General features: G+C 45.4%; 1 protein-coding gene across 1 annotated transcript in view; it reads left to right on the plus strand.

The window, feature by feature from the left end:
* LOC146203181 (uncharacterized protein CG3556) overlaps positions 1-21,242 on the plus strand; it is a 105,232-nt gene that overhangs the window by 57,184 nt on the left and 26,806 nt on the right. Inside the window, exon 5 of the mRNA XM_084602848.1 lies at positions 5,542-5,758. Within this exon, the coding sequence (XP_084458974.1) occupies positions 5,542-5,758 (217 nt within the window). The remainder of the gene's footprint in view (positions 1-5,541; positions 5,759-21,242) is intronic.

Raw genomic sequence — 21,242 nt, forward strand, 5'->3', positions numbered from 1 at the left:
AGTTCCCACCAAACTTGTCCAACCTTCATTCTGTCAGATCTACATTTTCTGCGTGTGCCTCTACTTTACTCCTCCTGTTCAATTATCGCATAAGAAGCAATCTCATTGATATTTTATATCAGAGTTAACCCACAGCAACTATAAAAAGGCATCATTTTCTCAGAGAAGGTAAGAAGGCAGCGCCCCAGCATAAACACGAGAGGAAGGCACAAGACACAGTGTTGCCCTTCCTCTCTCGTGTTTGTGCTGGACACATACGTTTTACTAGAATGTCGTACCAACTCGCCTATCAAGCTGCGCTATTATACATCATATGTAAGCGTGCACTGAAGAAAAGATATATATATATATATATATATATATATATATATATATATATATATATATATATATATATATATATATATATATATATATATATATATATATATATATATATATATATATATATATATAAACTTTTACGAAGCGAATAGAAGAATTCTCAGGAGCTGGGTAGTCGGTGTCCTATTCGACGGCTGCACTGGCGGTAACTGACTCAGGGACTAGCTGAGATGGCTGGCCCAGATTTTCCCTGCTGAAGGCCGCCGCCCACTGCTCGCGTGTCGGGTGTAGCGCTATTAACGGTTGGTCTGATTTGTCCTGGCATTTCCAAGTGAATAAACCATGAGGCTTGCTCCCGACCACGGAAAGTAACATATGTAATTTGTGGAACTGCTCTTGCTTTAAATATGAATATTAGGAAATTGTCCAAGGAAGATAGCTGTTTGTGCCGTGGAGGAATGTCTGCTCTCTAACCTAAGATGCTCTAGCCTGTCACCGCCCGGTCCTAAGAGGGGAGTGGTGGGACCCGCCCAGTTTGTAAGAGCTTGTGCTAGATCGTTTGCAAACACGTTTTTTGCAAGGGTCTTCGTGCCCAGGTGTCCATATCAATCTGTGTGAATGTGAGAGTCTACCTAACAGCATGCTCACCCTTCCTACAGGTTTCGCAGCTACGTATATTGCTAGAGGCTTGTTGAACGTCCTTCGCTACGCGCTATCAGCTCCTCCGCAGGTGTTAAGCCTTTATGGTGACGGCTATGGCCAGTGATAGCGCTTCTGCCGGATCTTTGACTAAGTTTGAAGCCCGGATAATTTACCTCTTGTTATTGTTGGTAGCAACTATCGTGAGCTTGCATGGATGCTTATATAGATACCAATGTCCACGTAGACCACTTCCGGATTTTTTGATAGTTGTTTCGCAATGCCTGGACCCTCGCTTTATTTCTGCCTCTCTACCGCTCGTGGTGCACGTGTGGTCCCGGGATACATGGATCTTCTGCTGGAGTAGGGATTTGGGACTTGCTTTCGGTATAGTCCTTAATACGTGCCCTAGTCCCAGCCTCGTCAGGATTTGCATATCCACCAGCGTTTTTGTTGTGCTCTGTGCTTTGACCTTCCAAAACCGCCTCCCTGGGATTCTTCGAAGGTATGGTACTCCTTGAATGCCCAAAAACCTTCCTTTAATATACCTGGCGGGACGTTTAGGGCAATTTTATAGGTTCTCTTTATTATGGAGTCCATGGCTGTTTATCAACAATGGTTTTAACTTTTAATCTCTTCACGGACAGCCCGTAGATTAACTTGCTTTCTGCTGGAGCCTGGACTAAGCGGAAATGTCTTCCTTCCTCGTTCATGTCTTCCTTTCTCAGAAATGTCTTCCTTCCTCAGGTCCGACTGCTAATCATTCTTGAAATTTTGTTCACAGTGACCTTGCGAGTTTTGACCTCCAAATTGTTTATTGTGTCCTTCTCCTGAACTATTTGTCTCCTAGATAGAGTTCAATTCTCCCGAGACTTGTAATCTTTTCGGTGTTGCCTGCTAAGTTCGAATTTCTTGGGGGATCATTGGAATTCTCCCCCTCCGGCAAATTACTCGATGAAATCTACAGCTACTCCTTCTGCGCTAACGATCACTGTGTAGCCCCTATTCGCCACGAGATTGACCTAGAGGTGGCGCCACCGTCGCTCCGATAGTGGGGATCGGCAGCCGGCGGCGCTCGCAGAAACGCACGCGGCTTATGTCTGCTTCCGAGTTTACGGCGGGTTTGTTGGCGATGAAAGTGTGCTATATGTAATGGATTTCCAATTATCTGTTTAGTGTGTTCCAATATTGCAGAAAAAAATCCGTGGATTTCGCAAATGCAGCAAAAAAATAAAAAGAAAAGCGCGGATTTTAGAAAAACAAGGCACGCAACCACCCGTCTTTTAGATTTACTGGCATCGCTTTGCATGCTTTTTGCTTTGTACGGCGCTCACAGGCCTGATACTTTAGTCTGAACATGATACATCTTATCGCTTTTTCAACTGCGTGCGCGTGTCTTAAACGAGTGAGACAGGCAAATTTAGTGTCTGCTGTACTTTAGAATGAATCAAGGCAGCCTGGTTCATTATATTGTGCCTGACTCGAGGATTAAATGTAGGTTAAAGGTAGCACTGACATCGTAATGCCCGGCGGGTTCCCGTAAACTGAGTGGGTATCAACTCTGGCTAGACAACCAGGCACAAGTATTCCCCAAAAATGAGATTACTCCGACGCTATACAGGAAACCTCGTTGCACAGGAAAGCTGACTGCTCACGTGTAGAGCGGTGAGTGGATTGAGTTTGCCAAGTTCACAACAAAGCGGATCTTGCGACAGATAATCTGGTGTTGCACTGTGAAATGACTCTAAATGATTTCCTGAGATCGTTTCTGATGTGTGTGATGTTTATAAATTGTAGATTAGTAGTGTATTTTTTTTTTTTTCAATGGGATTGATTTTCACCACGTGACAGAGTTTTTACACACTTGACAAAATTTTGCTCTTTCAGCGATTAATTTTCAGGAACGTTGAAGTGCAAGCTACGAATCAGTAGCTGCGAAGACATCGTAAAAACTATGCTTGGTCGCTGTCATGTTCTAGCAATGAATTTTGAAGGCTGAATATTTCTTTATCTATGTAACTATTGTTACGTCTACTTAAAAAAAAAAAGTGCCGGATATAAAACTCTAGAAAGAAATAGAGTTCATCTTTTCAAGTGACTATAAATATGTATTTATTCCCAAACTAAACACCGATGATTAAGCCCGTTTGAAGCTATTTTACTCTTCTTGTCAGAAACAATTAACCATGCATTTGCTCGAAAGACAGCACAGATGAAAAAGAGTTTTAATGGTTCTAATGGGATACCAGTGTACGTTGATCTATGTTTATTATGTAATATTTAGTGTAACAGGCACTGCGAAGATTTGTTTCTCAAACATTCTAGCATTTCTCTAAAGCGAAATGTGCTCATTACCATTGTTACGGATGCGCAGAATCCTTGAACACACACAAAAAAAAAGAAAAAATGAAATGTAGGGGCGGGCCTCGGTGTCGTTGACCACGTGGGATTATTTAACGTGAAGTCAAATCCCAGAGCCGAGGAGGGCCTTTCGAAACGGCAGGGATCGAACTCACCGTTCTCGAAATCAGCAGTTGAGCGCCCTACGACTGAGACATTGCGACAGAGCTTTAACAGCAAAAACAAAAAGCAAAAAATAAATGGATAAATACAAAACGTACTTAGACAACTCTACGGGGATACAGAAGGCACAGAGTGGCTTGTTCAAACTGGATTTTGCTATTCAGCAGTCTGCGGTCGCATGTTTCACTAGTTGCAGTATTCCAAACAGACACGGGAATATACGATTTTTGAGCGTTTGCATTAAGTTGCATTGACGGCAGCAACCTGTTTTGCTTTGACATGGCGCCTAACGACAGCAGCGCTTCGTTTGACACACCGCTTGTCAAAGAATCTCAAGCGTCGAAGACCGCGACTGGTGATGTACTTTCCAGCGCAACATGCTCGATATGGACAAGTATTTTTTTTTTAATGGATATTTCTTTTGCAAGAGGCAGATAGGTAAGCAAAAGCGCACAGTAACCGCAAAACTAACAAAAAGCATTCTTGTACACGCCTCACGCGCGCACGTAAATCACAGCGGGCTGGCACGCGACGCGAAAACGCATCCACACTGGACAGGTTTCGCCGCTACGCCGCTAGGTGGCGATTCTGCTCGATCTCGAGGCCAATGGTGATGTCGTACACGTTAGAGGTGAAGCCGATATCTTCCTAGAGTAAGAGCTTTGCGGCTGTTTGACATTGTTATGTTGATTAGCATATGAGAGACTTTGCATCCCTGCGGCGTGCCGTTGTTCGACATTGTACCGTTGGTTACTATATTTCTCAGATTCCTGTTGCGGCTGGGTGATCCGGAAGGAAGACTTTCTCAGCGCAGTGGAGATTGTTTGTAATACGGTTTGGTGGGCGACAGTGTTTGATGCTGCTTTCAGGTCTAGGGCCAGGACTGAGCTTTATTAGCTTTAGGGGCTGATGAATATGAATTCTTCCCTGATTCGAAGAGGTATATTTTGAGTGCTCAGTGCCTTACGGCAGCGTAACATGCAGGAAGGAAATAGAATGTTTTCATCTGCTTAAGTTCAGAACCTGAAGTGAAGTACTCTTTCGTAAACCTTTCCTAGGGAAGCAGTTAAGCAGATGGTGTGGAGACTGTGTATAGACTGGTTATCGTTATAGTGGCGATGTCCGTATGTTTCCAATGTAACAAAACCTGGCCCTTCTCTCCCAATTCTTCATTATGTACTTGGTTTGTTCCTGCATGCGGTCATATAGTCGGTGGTTAAGTACCTGATCATGGCACTGCTAGTGATGTCTCCACCCAGGGTGGAATTTATTGTAGACATACGGGCTGCAGTATGGACCTTTAAGAGCGTCCCAGGGGAATAAATAGAAAAGTTTGATTGGCCCTAATACCAAGTTTAATAAACCTGAGCGGGGTGCGGGGCCTATGTATTTCTCGTACTCGGCAGTCATTAAGTCCGCTTCCCTGCTCGGGTGTTCTGGGATGTGGAGTGTCCACTGAAGTTTACAGGAAGCTGTTTAGAAGGGGAATTGCGTGGCGCAGTTGGTAAAGCGCTCTGCTGGGGATCCAAGGAATGGAGGTTCGATTCCCGGCGGAGACAAGGTTTGTTTATTTATGTTTTAACTATCTCCCTCGAAAGCGTGACACCCTCTGCTGACAGCCTCAGCCGACTACTTTGGCTGAGAACGATGAGGTATTAAAGGCTTTCGCCTTAACATTCAGCACAATAAGGAGCATAGAAATGTTTGTAGTACCTGAAGCGACATAAAAGATATAATTTTAGATTTTGCTCAGCTGAGCTTAAGTGTCTTCCGCCAGAGCCTTATTTGCGAGGATGTGGCCAATGCTTAGGTCCCTCTAGATTTCGACCATAACTTGGTCGAAAAAATGAAATGCTCTTTTACTGCAGAAATTCTCTTCTGCTGATACGGAGCTGATCATTAAAGCGCGTATTGTTTTAATTCCTCCAGTAGCGTAGAATGAGTAAGTTGCAAAACGAGCTTTGTATTCAGCACTGAACTTTCAGATTGTGGCCGGAGACTCGCGCCTCAGCAAAAGAGGCGGAAGCGATTTCGGGCTCTGATGGTCACTCGCAGGCCCTGGCAGCCGTAGACCCGGAAGGCCAACATCTGGGCTGGCGCCGGCAGGACGCGCTGACGAATCTGCGGCGCGCTCAACACAGCGAGGGCCACTTCGGAGGCCTGCTCGCCACCGTACAGGTGGCACCACTCCTGGTGGGCCGAACGCTGGCAGACCTTGCTTCACACGTCAGGATATTCTGCTCCTCCAAGAAAAACGTCTCGGCGATGACACGTGAGATCTCGTCCTTTCTCTATCGGCTGTGTGCTAAGTCAAATGCTGAAACGTTTACAGTGATGAGCAAAAGAGCCATTTCACTTATATTTTCGTAGAGCGAGCAAAAAGTGCGGCCTTCTAGGGCGCTGTCAATTTTCCCCGTTTTTACAGATTCTGCGTAGGATACGTAGGTGGACGTTCAATATACAGGCGAGGTAGCCATGAGGTGGTCGAGCAGTATTCTAGCGAAATATTCAGGAAGCAGGGAGCTTCACTTATGAAACTTCTATTATAGGTTTTATGATAATGCAAAAGGGGTGTATAAAAAGGAATTCATCTCATTCGGCCCAGTGTTACAGCAACGATCTCAAATCTATGTCGAGAAGCTTTTCACATTCCTGAGCCCATATCGCCAGACCGAAACAAGCATAAAACGTTTCTCTCATTAAAAGTCAGCCGGAAGGCGCCATTCAGGGCTTTCATAATTACGGTAATCATGGTGTCACTGGTGGCGACGGTAGCACTGGAATTTCAGGCCTATTTAGCGCACTGTCCTCGTGAGAAATTTATCTTTTACTGGCAGGTTCGGTCCCCATTTCTTCGTCGAGAAAGCAGACTCTTCTTTTTCACTGTTCTCAGAATCTGGGCTTCGTTCGCAGAACGAAATTGCTGGCTTTTAGCGCCGCCTTCGGCTTGCCTCGAAAAAGCTTGAAACGTCACTCGCCATCCACCCCCATTGAAAATGTCTGCCAAAAACCTACTCAGCATATGCTTCACAAATGCACCTGCACAAAAAACAGGTGCCACGCGTCCCGAGTCTTCTAAGTCCTCCGCTCATTGACGCACCCTCCCTTACCGTTCTTTCACAGCAAATGGAGGTCAACATTCGTGTCTATGAAGGACATCCAGTCTGACGCAATAAGCGCTGGCTCGGGACTTCATTGTCATGGCCAACGTGAATCGACAACGCCGGCAATGGCAGCGCGCACTTGTCGGAGCCACTCTCAAGCATGGCACTGAGAAGAGCTATATTTTAAAGCGGCTGTGGAGAAAAAAAAAAAAAAACGCATGTCTCGTCCGGATTCCCTGTCAATATGCAAATAGTCTCCAACCCAGCGCTTCTACTTTCGGAGTCGAAGCACTTAGATACGGATGGCCGTTGACCATTAACTTAGTTCTTCTGCCGCGATGCCGGAAGCTCCAACACAGAGCGCTCGGAAATGTCGGAAGCTTTCATTTAAGACATCGCGTCTTGTCACGCCAGCATCACCTCAGAGTGACATGGAGGCTCGTTTTCGCCTGAAGAGGCAGTAAGGAGTTTCGGCCCTTATACCTTAACTTGTGTGTAATGCTTAGAGACAGAAGCTATGAGGGCTCAAAGAATGCAGCCGCTGCTTTCAACCTACCTACCAAGCGTGAAAGGCACCTTAGTTCGCAGGAGCTGAGCACGCTTACGCGCCGGGACAGAACGTCTTCGCGCCCGGCGTTTCTCGACACGCGTTGCCCGACTTTGGACAAAGTGATCCCTACGAGCGAAGGATGTGAAGACAGAGACCTAGATCTCTGTTTTCATGGCGGAGGAAGGCAGCTCAAGAAGAGAGAACGAACAAGAAAAAGCTGACGGAAGCGGCTCTGAAAGTAGAAAAAAAAAATGGTTGCAATTGAAGAACAGCGAAGTCAAATTGTTGGAGTTATAAAAAACCAAATGTCTTGTCCATCAGCGAAGTAGAAGGAGTGCACAAATTGGTATCGAGCTTTGGCAATCTGCAATGACTCTGATTACCCTTCTGGTTTGTAGTACGGGCACGTGTTTTCCCTTTTGCATGTCTTACAGAGCTCTTGATTACCACACGGCAAGCAGCTCAATATTTCAGTGGCACTTCACTTGTAGTTCGAATCAGTGCTCAAACGAAGCACCCCGTTAAAGAGGCTTCATCTAAGGCGATGAACGAATCAAATTCGCTGATCTCTTCAGCGGTAAATAAGCCCGGGCTGGTTGCCCTCAAAACGCTTCGTATTGCTTCGAGCTGCTTGAGGCATGTTATAAGGCTGAGGATCCTCAATTAGAGTGGAAACGGTGGGTAATGTGACCCGCTTCACGTGGCTAATCGATGAGTTTGAAACACATTAGGACAAGCAGCGTTGAACGTTGTTGTGACTGCACTGCAATCATTTTTCTCGAAATCAGTTCAAGCGAATCCAAAACACGACTCTGCAGCTCACGTTTACAATGTGACTAGTAACGCCGTTCATGTTCTTCATACAGGATAACCGCGCTAGTTACCACCAAATACGGCAACACTCAAAATGAACGCCATGCAATTTTGTGGATGGTTGCCTAATAGTGAATCTTCTGGGTGAGCCGCTCACCCCATGAATCTTCTCTTGATTGATCTTGAACAGCTTAAAAAATTCATAGAAGATTTGCAAGATATTCATACAGTAACCATCCAGCATCTGAAGCACACCCACGTTGCTGCTGCTATATTCTCGAATTTATAAGCATGGGAATTGGGCAACGATCGACACTCAGCTTGTATAGCAAGAAATGATTTGGCCGCGTAGTGCTTCCTTTGCACAGCGTGATGAAGAAAAAAGAAGTACTTCGAGAGTCTGTAATCCAGAGAGGTCTTAAAAAGAAGAGACACCGCATAAAACCATCTGTAGATGAAAATCGTTCCTGAAAAGGTCGCACAGCTTCCTGGAAATTGTGACAATATTTTTGGGGCAATCAAAGCTGCTGAGTCTGAGATAGTTTTTTCCTCAGACGTGTCTGCCTTCTTCATTCTACCAAGGCTGACGTTAACCTGACATCAATGACCGTAACCGTGACAGTGATAAGCAGGCGTGACGAGTTCTCCGGGCGAAGTAAGCACGTCACTACTAAACCAGCCATGCTCACGGTAGTGGGGAAAGGATTTATGCAAAGCGAACGTTGCCGTCACATTCAACTACGTTCCTCAGGAAGCAGAACCCGCTTTCTTGGACGTTGGGCGTCTGTTTTGCAATGTCTAAAGGTACTGAGCTTTAGTCTCGAGTCTACAAACTGATGTCACTCACATTCCGATCACCCCGAATTCTCTTACTGCCCGTCTTGTGAACCAATTGTTCCCCCAAGTTTCAAAATTTGCATACAAAATGCTTAGCCGGCTTGCTGAAGAGAGCGAGGAGACATTCGCGCACTTGCACTCGAACTTCCACTTGGGAAAAGTTTCACGAGATAAACTGGATTCATGTGGTTGTGAGAAGCGGTTTACTGACTGCAGGACGCGCGACTGCAGCCAGCTGTGTCCGTTTCCGAGTCCCAGCATTAGCCGCCTGTAAGCCATTCTGCTCGTCTTTCCTTTAATAGACATCGCCTCTTTGTGGGTGCCACACTTGCCCCTGCACAACCGAAGAACGCAGGGTGAGTTGAAAAGAATCGGGTGGATGGGAAAGCTTCAAACGAGAAACAGGAGTGTAACTTCTTCGGCTACGCGCTCGCTAAGAAGTGAGCTGAATAGGCGTTTGAAGAAGTGAGCTGAATAGGCGTTTGAAGGGTTAAGCTTTCAGATGAAACCTTTGCTAAGCTTTTTAGGAATATGGGGGGTGCCAACGGCTACTGTCATCCTGGCGAGAACAACGTCGCCACATAGGTGACAACTTGTTTAGCGAAAGACGTGCAATAGTGATAGTGCGTTTTATATTTCTAAAGACACCGATATGCACCCTGCTTCGTCTCTATGCATACTAGTTTCCTACTCTAACAGCCCCCTTGACATTTGATGCAGCTCGTGGAACCAACACATCTAACAGGCAGAAAGAACAAAAAGTGGGGAACACTTAAACTCCCTTTTTAAGGGTACCACGCGGCAACGCTAATGACTCCGGTCAGCGGCTCCTTTGCGAATGCTCATTCGCTTACATACAAGAACTGATACTCGCTTCATCATTAGTCCTTCTATTATATAAGGTGCAGTAATTAGCACACAGTCGTAAACTGTCCAGTCGGAAAAAACTACAGCAAATTTTCTGATGTTACGACAGAATTTCTGTGCGGTTTCTGACTGGAAACCTGTTGTGACAACGAAACATTCTGTAGTAACATCAGAAATTTCTGTAGTTACAACAAAAAAGTGCTACAGAACTACAGGCAACAGAAATATACTACAGAAAAACTACAGAACTACAGAAAAGTATTACAGAACTACAGAAAAATCTGATGGTTACGACAGAACTACAGAATTTTTTGTCGTATTTTTGACACAGTTCTGTAGTTTTTTCGACTGGGTGCTGCATTATATGTATTCAAGTAAACCGAACATAGTTAAAAAGCCCCGCTTTGAACACGCCATACGTAAGTACCTGCATGACGCAGGAGTAGCGTGTATGAAATTAGATATGAGGGCCTTGAAGGACTCGATTCCTATCTCAAAGATGGTACTTGAGTTGGCAACTCCAGCCAACTCGTTCATGTGATATGTCCTAATGACGTCACACAACTACCCGGACAACGAGGGGCGTGTAACCTGCCTATATACTACCACCTGGCAGAGGCATGCTCGTGATTTTTCTCCCACAACGGTGACAACGCCAACTCCGGATTTTCTGGAGAACAGGCCTTTAATGCTATAGCGTGTTAACTTAGTTGATCATGCCATGTTTTCTGTCGCCGAAGGTCGCACTCAAATGTGGACATCGGACTGCTGAACCGAATTGGGAATTCTGCTTCACGGTTTTATACTTGCGTCGCGTAGCGCCGACCCACCGACGTCTTTTTTCTAGGTTACCTTAGACGAAACAGCGAATGACTCCCCGGGTGAATAGCGATCGCACTGCATGATCGACAAATCGCCCTGGACGCACGAGCCCCATCTTCTATTCTCTTCGTCTTTTCCTTGGTAGATGTAGCCTGTTTGAGCGACAGCCCAGCAACGCCACCAAGATGTTAGGAGCAGGGGCTTTCTTCCATTACAGCTGCTTTCCCAGTCCGAGCACAAGCCTCCTCTACGTCATTCCCTTCGTTTCCCTCTTGTAGACGTAGCCTATCCGTAGGGGTTGCAGCATTGATGCAGTGCTGCACGTCTGCGTAAGCACGCGAAACATGCCACACTTTGAGTCTCGAAGGGCTTCCTAGGATTCCATTGTGTGGCAATAGTAACATCGCTGATAATCCTGTGTGTCGAAAAGTAAACACCGTGCGCTCTGGTTCTTTTCTTACACTTTATAATTTTTCCGAAGAGAAACATCTCAGAAAAAAGATTTCCCGCTCCTGCCATTCATTTTTTTTTTTTACAATTTTTCATTTTAGGAAAGTGTTTGCACGTGTCAGCGCACAATGTTAGCCTAGGACATCAGGCAGGCGACCGCGCCTCACTAGCTTCTACCGACCTCGCCTTGAGTTCGGGCGAATGAAAGCGTCACCACCCGCCGCCCATTGTAAAGTGGCGAGCCGTCCAAACACCAGCTTTCTGCATATAAACAGCCCTCGTCGTTGTAGCTAACTGCAAAGGGGTGCTTCGGCCGCATCGCAACTTGACGTGAGAAGCTCAGCAGCTTACATGTTCCGGCATACTATATCGGGTGTTCCCTTCAGAATTTTAAGACAAAGGTAACTGGCTTTAAATTTGTTAGCCCTGGGGCTATATTGGGGACTACTCCGGACACCAGGCAAGGTGCAGGCTGCTTCTTCGTTCGCTAATTAAATAAATACACTAATTAACTTTATAAATTTTCATCTTAGGGGCATGTTGTATTTGCATAATTGCACCTCGTCTTCTAAACATATAACCGCGAAAAACATTTGTTAAGAATTCTAGCGCACGTTACAAATGCCTCCCTGATAGGCGCCTTCACACAGTAACATAACTTCTCTGACGTAGGTCGCTCTCCCCAGAGATTCTGTGACTGGGCTGGCATCACCCGAGGGCCAAGCGGGCGCGCGGCGGTTCGTTGTCAGTTTCACTTGGACCGGGGCCTCGCTGATAGCAGCCACGTCGGTACATAAATGCGCGCAGTCATTGCGCTTGCACACCGGCCTCAAAGCGCGCGATGACCGAGCGAACTACGCCAGACGTGCCTGCTAGCTCTGTTACTGTGTGAAGCCGCACATCAGGCTGGTATTTGTGGGCTTTGTAAAGCACGCTGCGATGTCTTAGAGCGCAGCGTTTTCGCGCCCGTTCCTAGGTTTCGAGTCGTCGTCAGCGTCGGCCTCGTAACCAGCTTCGCTCCCTTTCATCCCCCCAGTTTAAGCCGGCGCATCGGCAACCGGAGCCTCGCCGGAAGAAAGGGGGGGGGGGGGGAGCCCATAGGAACGTTGCGTGACGAACAGATAGCAGCGACTGACTGATGGCGCTGCCGTCGCTAGCTAGTCAAGACAACGTGACTGCGTAGAACAGCGTCACCGCCATGTAGAAAGAGGAGGAAGGGGTCCCCCTCTTCCTGCGCGGCGGCGAGGGTGTTGTCCGGTTGCCGAAACGCCGGCTCGCTACGGATCACGGTGCGTGCATCCCGTTCTCACTCGCTTCCCTCGCTAGCGGCGTCAGCGGCATCAATCAGTCGCTGCTATCTGTTCGTCACGCAACGTTCCTATGGGCTCAAGCGCTGCTTCCCGCAGCCTCCCGATAACTCAATTGCTCTCTTCATTTCTCCAACCAGAAAGCCTCTTTCATAACAGCCAATAACTGCTACTGGAGTGTTTCTTGAAGGAATACGTGTGAAAAATAAAAAAATTGTATGTAACTGTAGATACGTGTATTGCTCGAAATCATTGCCTCAATCTATCCAAAAGGTGAAACAGCTGATGAGCTGCGCTCAAATTTCGCATTAGGAATTAGCGTAATCGTGGGCAATTTTTTAAGAAAATCTTTTTTGGCAACTGCTATACTATTTGGTAGCCGAGCTATAATACTGCAAATACAACATGCTGCCTAAAATTAAAAACTAATAAAGTTAATTGGCGTATTTAGTTAATTAGCGACGTAATTGAAGCCTTATACCACTTTCCTTTAAAAAGTCAACCGGTATAAGTTACCTTCGCATCGAACGAAGACAGCTACATTCGCCAGTAGAGCAAGCTGATAATGAAGCGGAATGGCTAAGTGCTTTTGACTGTTTCCGCCCTCCATATCGCTAGTTTGCACTACCAATAGCGAGCATAGAGCCAATTACGACTGGTTTTAGCCGCGAGTGTCTGATTGATTTCCCGGATGGGTAGTTTTGAGCACGATAAACCTTTCTTCGAGTGCTGGTGACCCTATTTTAGTGTTTTTCGCATAAACGTCAAAATTTCGCGTGCTGAGTAAAGAGCAACGCTAAAGAGTCTTATTTCTGGACCGAAAGTATTGAACCATTTGCTCATTGAACGACATTATTCGGTTGAGAATACAAGTTGCTTACAAATGCCAATTTTGCTAATCTGTAGATTCCGTTTTATGAATGATGCATAAGTGCCAGGGCGCACGCCACCCACCTCTTCTTCGACCCGGTCATTACGCGAAAGCGTGTGCGAAGGATATGAACAGGATGTAGATATTATTGAAACAATTCCATATTCTAAGAACATCCGGAGCCGCGGGCTAAAACGGCTTAAGGCGGCTTAATGCTTGAACGCTTTGCTACCTTTCTGCAGTTTTTGCACGCGGTATATGCAGTAAATCCCGTTCTGTGGTCTATTTTCAGGCAAACCAGTCTTTTTCTCTCTCTCTCTCTCTATCTCTATCTCTCTCTCTCTTTTACTTGGAAACGGCCGTACTAGGGCAGTTAACGTAAAAATGGTGCATATATTATTATTATACATTTTAAGGATGTCAACAATAATCGAGACTATGACAACAACAGGGGATTTGTTTATTTTTCTGATTTTAATCAGCAGGTATTCAGTAATTTATTCATTTGACTAATTGTTGCTAATTTCTATGGCTTCGATGATTGTTGGCTGCTTTCCTATTATTGTCAAAATGAGGCCCCCTCATTTCCCCAGCTCTGTTTGCTCTGCGAGAGGGGTTGCGTGCGTTGCCTATAACTCCCAGGCACCAAAATAAAACTTAGGTACGTGTTTAGTATCGTCGTGCCGAAATGTCACTCACAGTAATGCCCAGAGGTAACGCCGTGGCCGTTAAATTCTTTTTTTTTTCTTTATCGTTGACCTATTCATCACACTAATACTATAGCTCAATTCCCCTGAAGAGTGTACTGCATATTTATATTCTCTTCATTCACAAAATCTGCACTGTAGCATGTCTCAGGAATATCTCGGCCTCAGCGCAATGAAGACTTCCCTATCACTTCAAGAACGCGAGCACGGGTGCATTGCAGTGGCTCTGGATACATCGAGAGTTAGCGATATCATTCTATTTTAAAACTCCGCACAGGCTTCGATGCGTTAGTTTTCTTTTGACGTTATATGCATTTAAAATGTCAGCTCTACGCGTTCGCTAAATTTTTAGGGCGTACAGTTAGTCCTTATGTTTCTAACAACGCGGAGTGGATCAGACAATAGCAATAGCAAAATACAAGCTACCACTCTATAGGATGGAGATTAAGCAGCATTAGGAACCGCGCAGGAGTTCTCAGGCTCAGAGTATGACCTTTCCATGGGTGCGTCAACACGACCGTGTCGCTTACAAGCCTAACCAAATCAACTAATGAAAACAAAAATATGCATTGATTCCCTGGTACGCGGGCAGTGAGCATCATCGATTGAAAGCAAACACTGCGATGGTGGCTGAGTCCGATTGCTACCTTTTCATCGGTCGGCGAGTGCGACCACGTCGGATACACAATCGCGCTTCGCCTTTGTGACCAGATTTAGTTAAACTTCCTCGCATCTGTTTGAAGTACTGCAACACACGTCTGTACTAGTCGCCTGATCCTGCTAGCTGACGCTCAAGGACGTGAGGCGAACGAGTCCATGTGAAACAGTGGTACGCATGCGCGCGCAAGACCAGAAGACGGCGGCCCAAAGGCGGCGACCCAAGCCACAAGGAGAAGAAAAAGCGGAAGCAAGCGCAAACACTGGCGCACTAAGAGCTTGCGAGTTGCGCCAGCTTTCAGATCCATGGACTCGTCTTCACATGGGAAAGGTCACACCGCAATTTAACTGGAAAACTGCAGCGTCGGCGACAGTCAGTCGGGCCACTTAAAATTCGTCTCGAACAATTCATTCGTGGTTGCCCTCAGCGTGAAAAAGAATTTGGAACTAAAGGCCAAGCACCCTCCGACTGTCATTTTCGTTTTGTGAAAGAAACAGTTCCTTGATGCGCCTAATGCGGCCTTTGTTTTGTCAGGTAAACGTGTTTCTTCGGGCAAACAGAATAAAAGAAATACAGTTCAGCTTTTCTTGTAGAGTAACCAAAGTAACGCGGTTGGTACCCGGCGTATCGTGAACCGAACCACATATGGGCTTCCACTGCACGAGGCGGTCTTATGGCTGTCTGATGGCGGAACGAATCACTGACCCATCGGCGCGTCTGTTTGGTCCACGACCCCTATCCCGAGCTTTTCACCCCAGAAGGGTCCACCATCAGGCCTGGGGAAGTATTGTACCCATTGAAAAACCGGTGGTTACCTGGCAGCACCAGGAATCGAACCTGGTGCCTCTCGATTGCGAGGCGGATGCTCTACCACAAGAACACCGCTTCGCTCTGTTGGCTTGGAATACAATTCCACAGCCGAAACATCAATAACTTGTTTCACACTTTGGTCTTCGTTTTCACTAAAATTGACCGTGCCCCAGATTTCCTTCTGACTGTATTATATATATGCTCGGGAAAGAAGCCAACAGTCGGCGAGGCGCAGGAAAGCTTAGCGGTATTTTTTGCTATTGACCTCAATTGCCACTGCATTCATTTTAGGGAGAAAGATAGTTAAATGCAAAGTAGACGAAAACGCAATGCGCAGACTGTGGGAATCGAACCGACAACGTCCAAATATCCCGTCCGGTGCTCTTACTCTTACCGACTGAGCTACATCGACGACTCTCCAACCAACCACTTGCTTGGGTATCAGTGTTGCCTGCAGCCGAACTTTGAGAGTGTTCGCCAGCACCACACTATATATATATATATATATATATATATATATATATATATATATATATATATATATATATATATACATGATGTCACATGATGTCATCTCGCCCCTTTACCCAAGCCTGCATGAGCGATTCAGTTGCTGATACCTTATCGCTCATCCGTTTGTCATGACGTTCGCTGATGGGAGAGAAGGAGGCCTTGTTAGAGTCTCGGTGGTGTCGGCTCGCCGTTCTCGCTGCTACTGCACCGTCACGTGGGCCAGCTCTCTGACGCGGGCGAAGAAGCCATCGCAGGCATACCGGCCTGCCACTTTAACGGGGCCAAGAAGACACGGCCGCAGCTAATTTCGTTCGCTCAAACCACGACTGAGAGCACCACGATCGCGGCGCACAAATGCACTAGTCACGTGGTATTATTTGTATTTCGCGGGCTTTCTTCTGAGCCCGGAAAAAAAGTTACACGTGAGACTTTCTTTATCGCAATCAATGAAATGGGGGTTTCTGAAGGTGCTCTACAACTTTCCAATTCACATTTTTGGTCTAAAGTCGATATTTAATAAATTAGAGAAACTAACATAATTAGCTAATTAAGTAATTGCGAAACAAAAAATTGCCTGTAGTGCGCAAACAGGCTGGCAGTTGTATGCAATTGGTTTCACTGACCTACCTCAAACATATTATTTTCTACCCCTTGGTTCATGTTAGCTGGGACACCCGGTATATATATATATATATATATATATATATATATATATATATATATATATATATATATATATATATATATATATATATATATATATATATATATACCAAAAATGTGAATTGGAAAGTTGTAGAGCACCTTCAGAAACCCCCATTTCATTGATTGCGATTAAGAAAGTCTCACGTGTATCTTTTTTTCCGGGCTCAAAAGAAAGCCCGCGAAATACAAATAATACCACGTGACTAGCGCATTTGAGCGCCGCGATTGTGGTGCTCTCAGTCGTGGTTTGAGCGAACGAAATCAGCTGCGGCCGCGACCCGATTGTCCCGTTGCAGCGGCAGGCAGAAGTGTTGGCGATGGTTGGAGCGAGCTCGTGCTCGCCCGTCGCCACCGCGATCTTGGCCAGGCCTACGCACCGCAGCAGCCTACTGCGGATGCAGCGACAGGCGGATGACGATAAAGAACCGGCAAATTTTGGCGCAGCGCTAATTTTAGTTGAGTCACATGATGTCATCTCGCCCCTTTACCCAAGTCTGTATGCTCAGATTCAGTGGCTGATACCTTACCGCTCATCAGTTTGTCGTGACGTTCGCTGATGGGAGAGAAGCGGGCCTTGTTAGAATCTCCGTGGTGTCGGCTCGCCGCTTTTGCGGCTACTTGCACCGTCACGTGGGCCGGCTGTCTGACGTGGCGAAGAAACCATTGCAGACATATCGGCCTGCCGCTTTAACGGGGCCGAGACAAACCATGGCCGAGACACGGCCGCCGCTAATTTCGTTCGCTCAAACCACGACTGAGAGCACCACAATCGCGGCGCACAAATGCACTAGTCACGTGGTATTATTTGTATTTCGCGGGCTTTCTTTAGAGCCCAGAAAAAAAAGATACATGTGAGACTTTCTTTATCGTAATTAATGGAATGGGTGTTTCTGAAGGTGGCCTACAAGTTTCCAATTCACATGTTTGGTCTAAAGTCGATATTTAATAAATTAGAAAAATTTACATAATTAGCTAATTAAGTAATTGCAAAACAAAAAATTGCCTGCAGTGCGCAAGGAGGCTGGCAGTTGAATGCAATTGGTTTCACTGACCTACCTCAAATGTATTATTTTGTATCCCTTGGTTCAAGTTAGCTGGGACACCCGGTATATATATATATATATATATATATATATATATATATATATATATATATATATATATATATATATATATATATATATATATATATATATTTTTTTTCTAATAAGAAAACTTTATATTCCTGTGACTGCCTCCTCCTAAATACGGGCTTGGAGGACTAAGCATTTTAGAAATTTAGGTCCGCATTGCAGGACATGAACGTTTTATGCTTTAAGCGATATTTCTTGATAATGCATGTGCCTGCGATGCTTGTTTAAGTCACCTCCCTCGAAGCATATATTTCAACGGTACAACACCCTACGTAGCCTTCTACTGAGTGTTTGTTCAACTGTTGACAGATAGTTAATTTGAACCCTCCGAAATATATGTCGGTGCGATTTGTGGGGGTGGATCGTACAGTAAGGCAGACTTAATGATAAAGCTCAGTGAAGAAACGATTACTTAACTAAAATTAACTAGTCAATTTTCTTACTTTTGATTTCAAGGGCCAACTTTGTGTTGAAAAATAAAGGCTGTCAACTAACAAGCTGAATTTAATTTTTATATAATGTATTTTTAAATATTTAACGTCAGAAATACACATTTGTTTAGCTTGTAAAGTTGGCTTTAGGTAATGCACTTGGGAAAAATTGGCATCGCTGGACACACTACTGTCGCACGGCTTCTACAGTATAAATTCCAAACTCACTGTATTAGAAATACGCGCGGTGCCATCTTAAAAACGTTCATCACGGTAAGCCTCTATTAGGAGATGAAAAGTGCTTATATTTGACTTTACACATTTCGAACTGCATTGCCAAGAAACAAAAAATTCAAAACTGGACTCAGACTCCATGTTGGCGGTCTTCAATTAGGATATTCATCATCATCATCATCACCGTCAGCCTGACTATGCCCAATGCAGGGCGAACGTTTCACCCATATTTCTCCACTTAACCCGGTTCTGTGCTAGCTGCATCCACTTGACCCCTGCGAACCTCAACCTCATCCGCCCACCTAAATTTCTGCAGCCCCCTGCTACGTTTTCTTTCCCTTGGAATCCAGTTTGTTACCCTAAGCGACCATCGGTTATCCTCTCTTCGCACTACATGTCCTGCCCATGCCCATTTCTTCTTCTTAATTTCCACTAGAATGTCGGTAATTTGGGTTATATCTCTGACTCACTCTGCACGCTTCCTATCTCTTAAAGTTACCCCTACCATTTTTCGTTCCATAGCCCTCTGGGTTGTCCTCAACTTAAGTAGAACTCTCTTGGTTAGCCTCCACGTTCCAGCCCCACCGGTGAGTACAGGTAAGATGCAACTGTTATATACTTTCCTCATGAGCGATACCGGCAACCTGCTAGTCATAATCTGCAAGTGCTTACCAAATGCGCTCCATCCCAATCTTATTCTTCTTGTGACTTCTTTTTCACGGTCTGGATCTGCGGTTACTACCTGTCCTAAGTAGACATATTCGCCTACTACTTCCAGTACTTCGCTACCTAATATAAACTGCTGTTCCTTCCCTAGGCTGTTAACCATTACCTTAGTCTTCTGCATATTGATTTTTAAGCCTACCGTTCTACTTTTCCTGTCTAGGTCATCAATAATTATTTGCAGTTCATCCCCCGAGTTGCTTAGAAAGGCAATGTCATCAGCAAATCGCAGATTACTGAGGTATTCTCCATCTACCCTTATCCCTAACTGCTCTCATTCCAAGTCTCTGAATACTTCCTCTAAGCAAGCTGTGAATAGTACTGGGGAGATTGGGTCTCCTTGCCTAACATCTTTCTTTATGGGAATTTTGTTACTTTCTTTATGCAGAACTATGGTTGCTGTGCAGCCACTATATACCGACAGTTCCAGCTAACTTGAACCAAGCGTTACAAAATCATATATATTACGTATGTCAGTGAAACCAGTTGCATACAACTGCCAACCTGCTTACGTACTACAGGAAATTTCTTGTTTTCTACTTACTTAATTGGCTAATTATGTTAATTTTTCTAATTTATTTAATATTCATCTTAAACCAAAAATGTGAATCAGAAAGTTGTAGAACTCCTTCAGAAACCCCCATTCCATTAATTGCGATAAAGAAAGTCTCACGTGTATCTTTTTTTCCGGGCTCAAAAGAAAGCCCGCGAAATACAAATAATACCACGTGACTAGCGTATTTGAGCGCCGCGATTGTGGTGTTCTCTGTCGAGGTTTGAGCGAACGAAATCAGCTGCGGCCGTGGCCCGATGGCCCCGTTGCAGCGGCAGACTGAAATGTTGGCGATGGTTGGAGCGAGCTCGCCCGTCGCCACCGAGATCTTGGCAATTGGCCTGCGCACCACAGCAGCCTACGCCACGACAGGCGGATGGTGATAAAGTACCAGCAAATGAAGGTGCAACCGCGAATCTGAGTCGAGTCACATTATGTCATCTCGCCCCTTTACCCAAGCCTGTATACGCTCAGAATCAGTGGCTGATACCTTATCGCTCATCCGCCTGTCCTGACGTTCGCTTATGGGAGAGAAGGTGATACAAATGCCTTGTTAGAATCTCGGTGGTGTCGGCGCTGGCCGCGCTCGCTGACTTGCACCGTCACATGAGCCGGTAGTCTGACGCTGGTGAAGAAACCATCGCAGACATATCGGCCTGCCACTTTAACGGGGCCGAGGAGACACGGCCGCAGCTGATTTTGTTCACTCAAACCACGACTGAGAGCGCCACAGTCGTGGCGCGCGAATGGGTTAGTCACGTGGTTTTATTTGTATTTCGTGGGGTTTCTTCTGAGTCCGGAAAAAAAGATATGCGTGATGTTTTCGTTATCGTAATTACTGGAATGGGGGTTTCTGAAGGCGCCCTCCAACTTTCTCATTCGCATTTTTGGTCTAAAGTCGTTATTTAATAAATTAGAAAAATTAACATAATTAGCCAATTCAGTAATTGCAAAACAAAAAAATGCCTGTAGTGCGCAAGGTGGCTGGCAGTTGTAGGCAGCTGGTTTCACTGACTTACCTCAAATATATTATTTGTAACCCTTGGTTCAAGTTAGCTGGGACACCCGGAATATCTTCCAGCACTTTCACGTACGGCTCGTCCACCCCCTAATTTCGCAATGCCTGCATCACCGCCGAGGTTTCAACTGAGTCAAATGCTTTTTCGTAATCAATGAATGCTATGTATAAGGGCTGGTTATATTCCGAGCATTTTTCTATCACATGATTGATGGTATGGATATGATCGATAGTAGAGTACCATTTCCGAGAACCTGCTTGATCCTTTGCTTGATTGCAATCTAAGGTTGTCCTGATTTTATTAGCAATTACCTTAGTAAATACCTTATACGTAACAGACAATAAGCTGATTGATCTGTAATTTTTAAGGTCCTTAGAGTCCCCTTTCTTGTGAATGAGGATAATGTTTGCATTCTTCCATGGTTCCGGTACCCTCGATGACACCAGGCACTGCGTATAAAGGGTGGCCAGTTTTTCTAGCACGACCCCCCCCCCCCCCCCCCTTCGTTCTTCAGCAAATCTGTAGTTATCCTCTTCAGCTGATTTCCCCCTTTTCATAGTTTCTAATGCTTTCTTGACCTCGTCCTTCGTCACTGGTGGAACATCTGACTGTTTTTCTCTGCCGCCAATCTCGTTACGGTTCTGACTAC

This window comes from Amblyomma maculatum, chromosome 1 (assembly GCF_055883805.1).
Source record: "Amblyomma maculatum isolate TAMU_Amacu chromosome 1, ASM5588380v1, whole genome shotgun sequence".
Lineage (NCBI taxonomy): Eukaryota > Metazoa > Arthropoda > Arachnida > Ixodida > Ixodidae > Amblyomma > Amblyomma maculatum.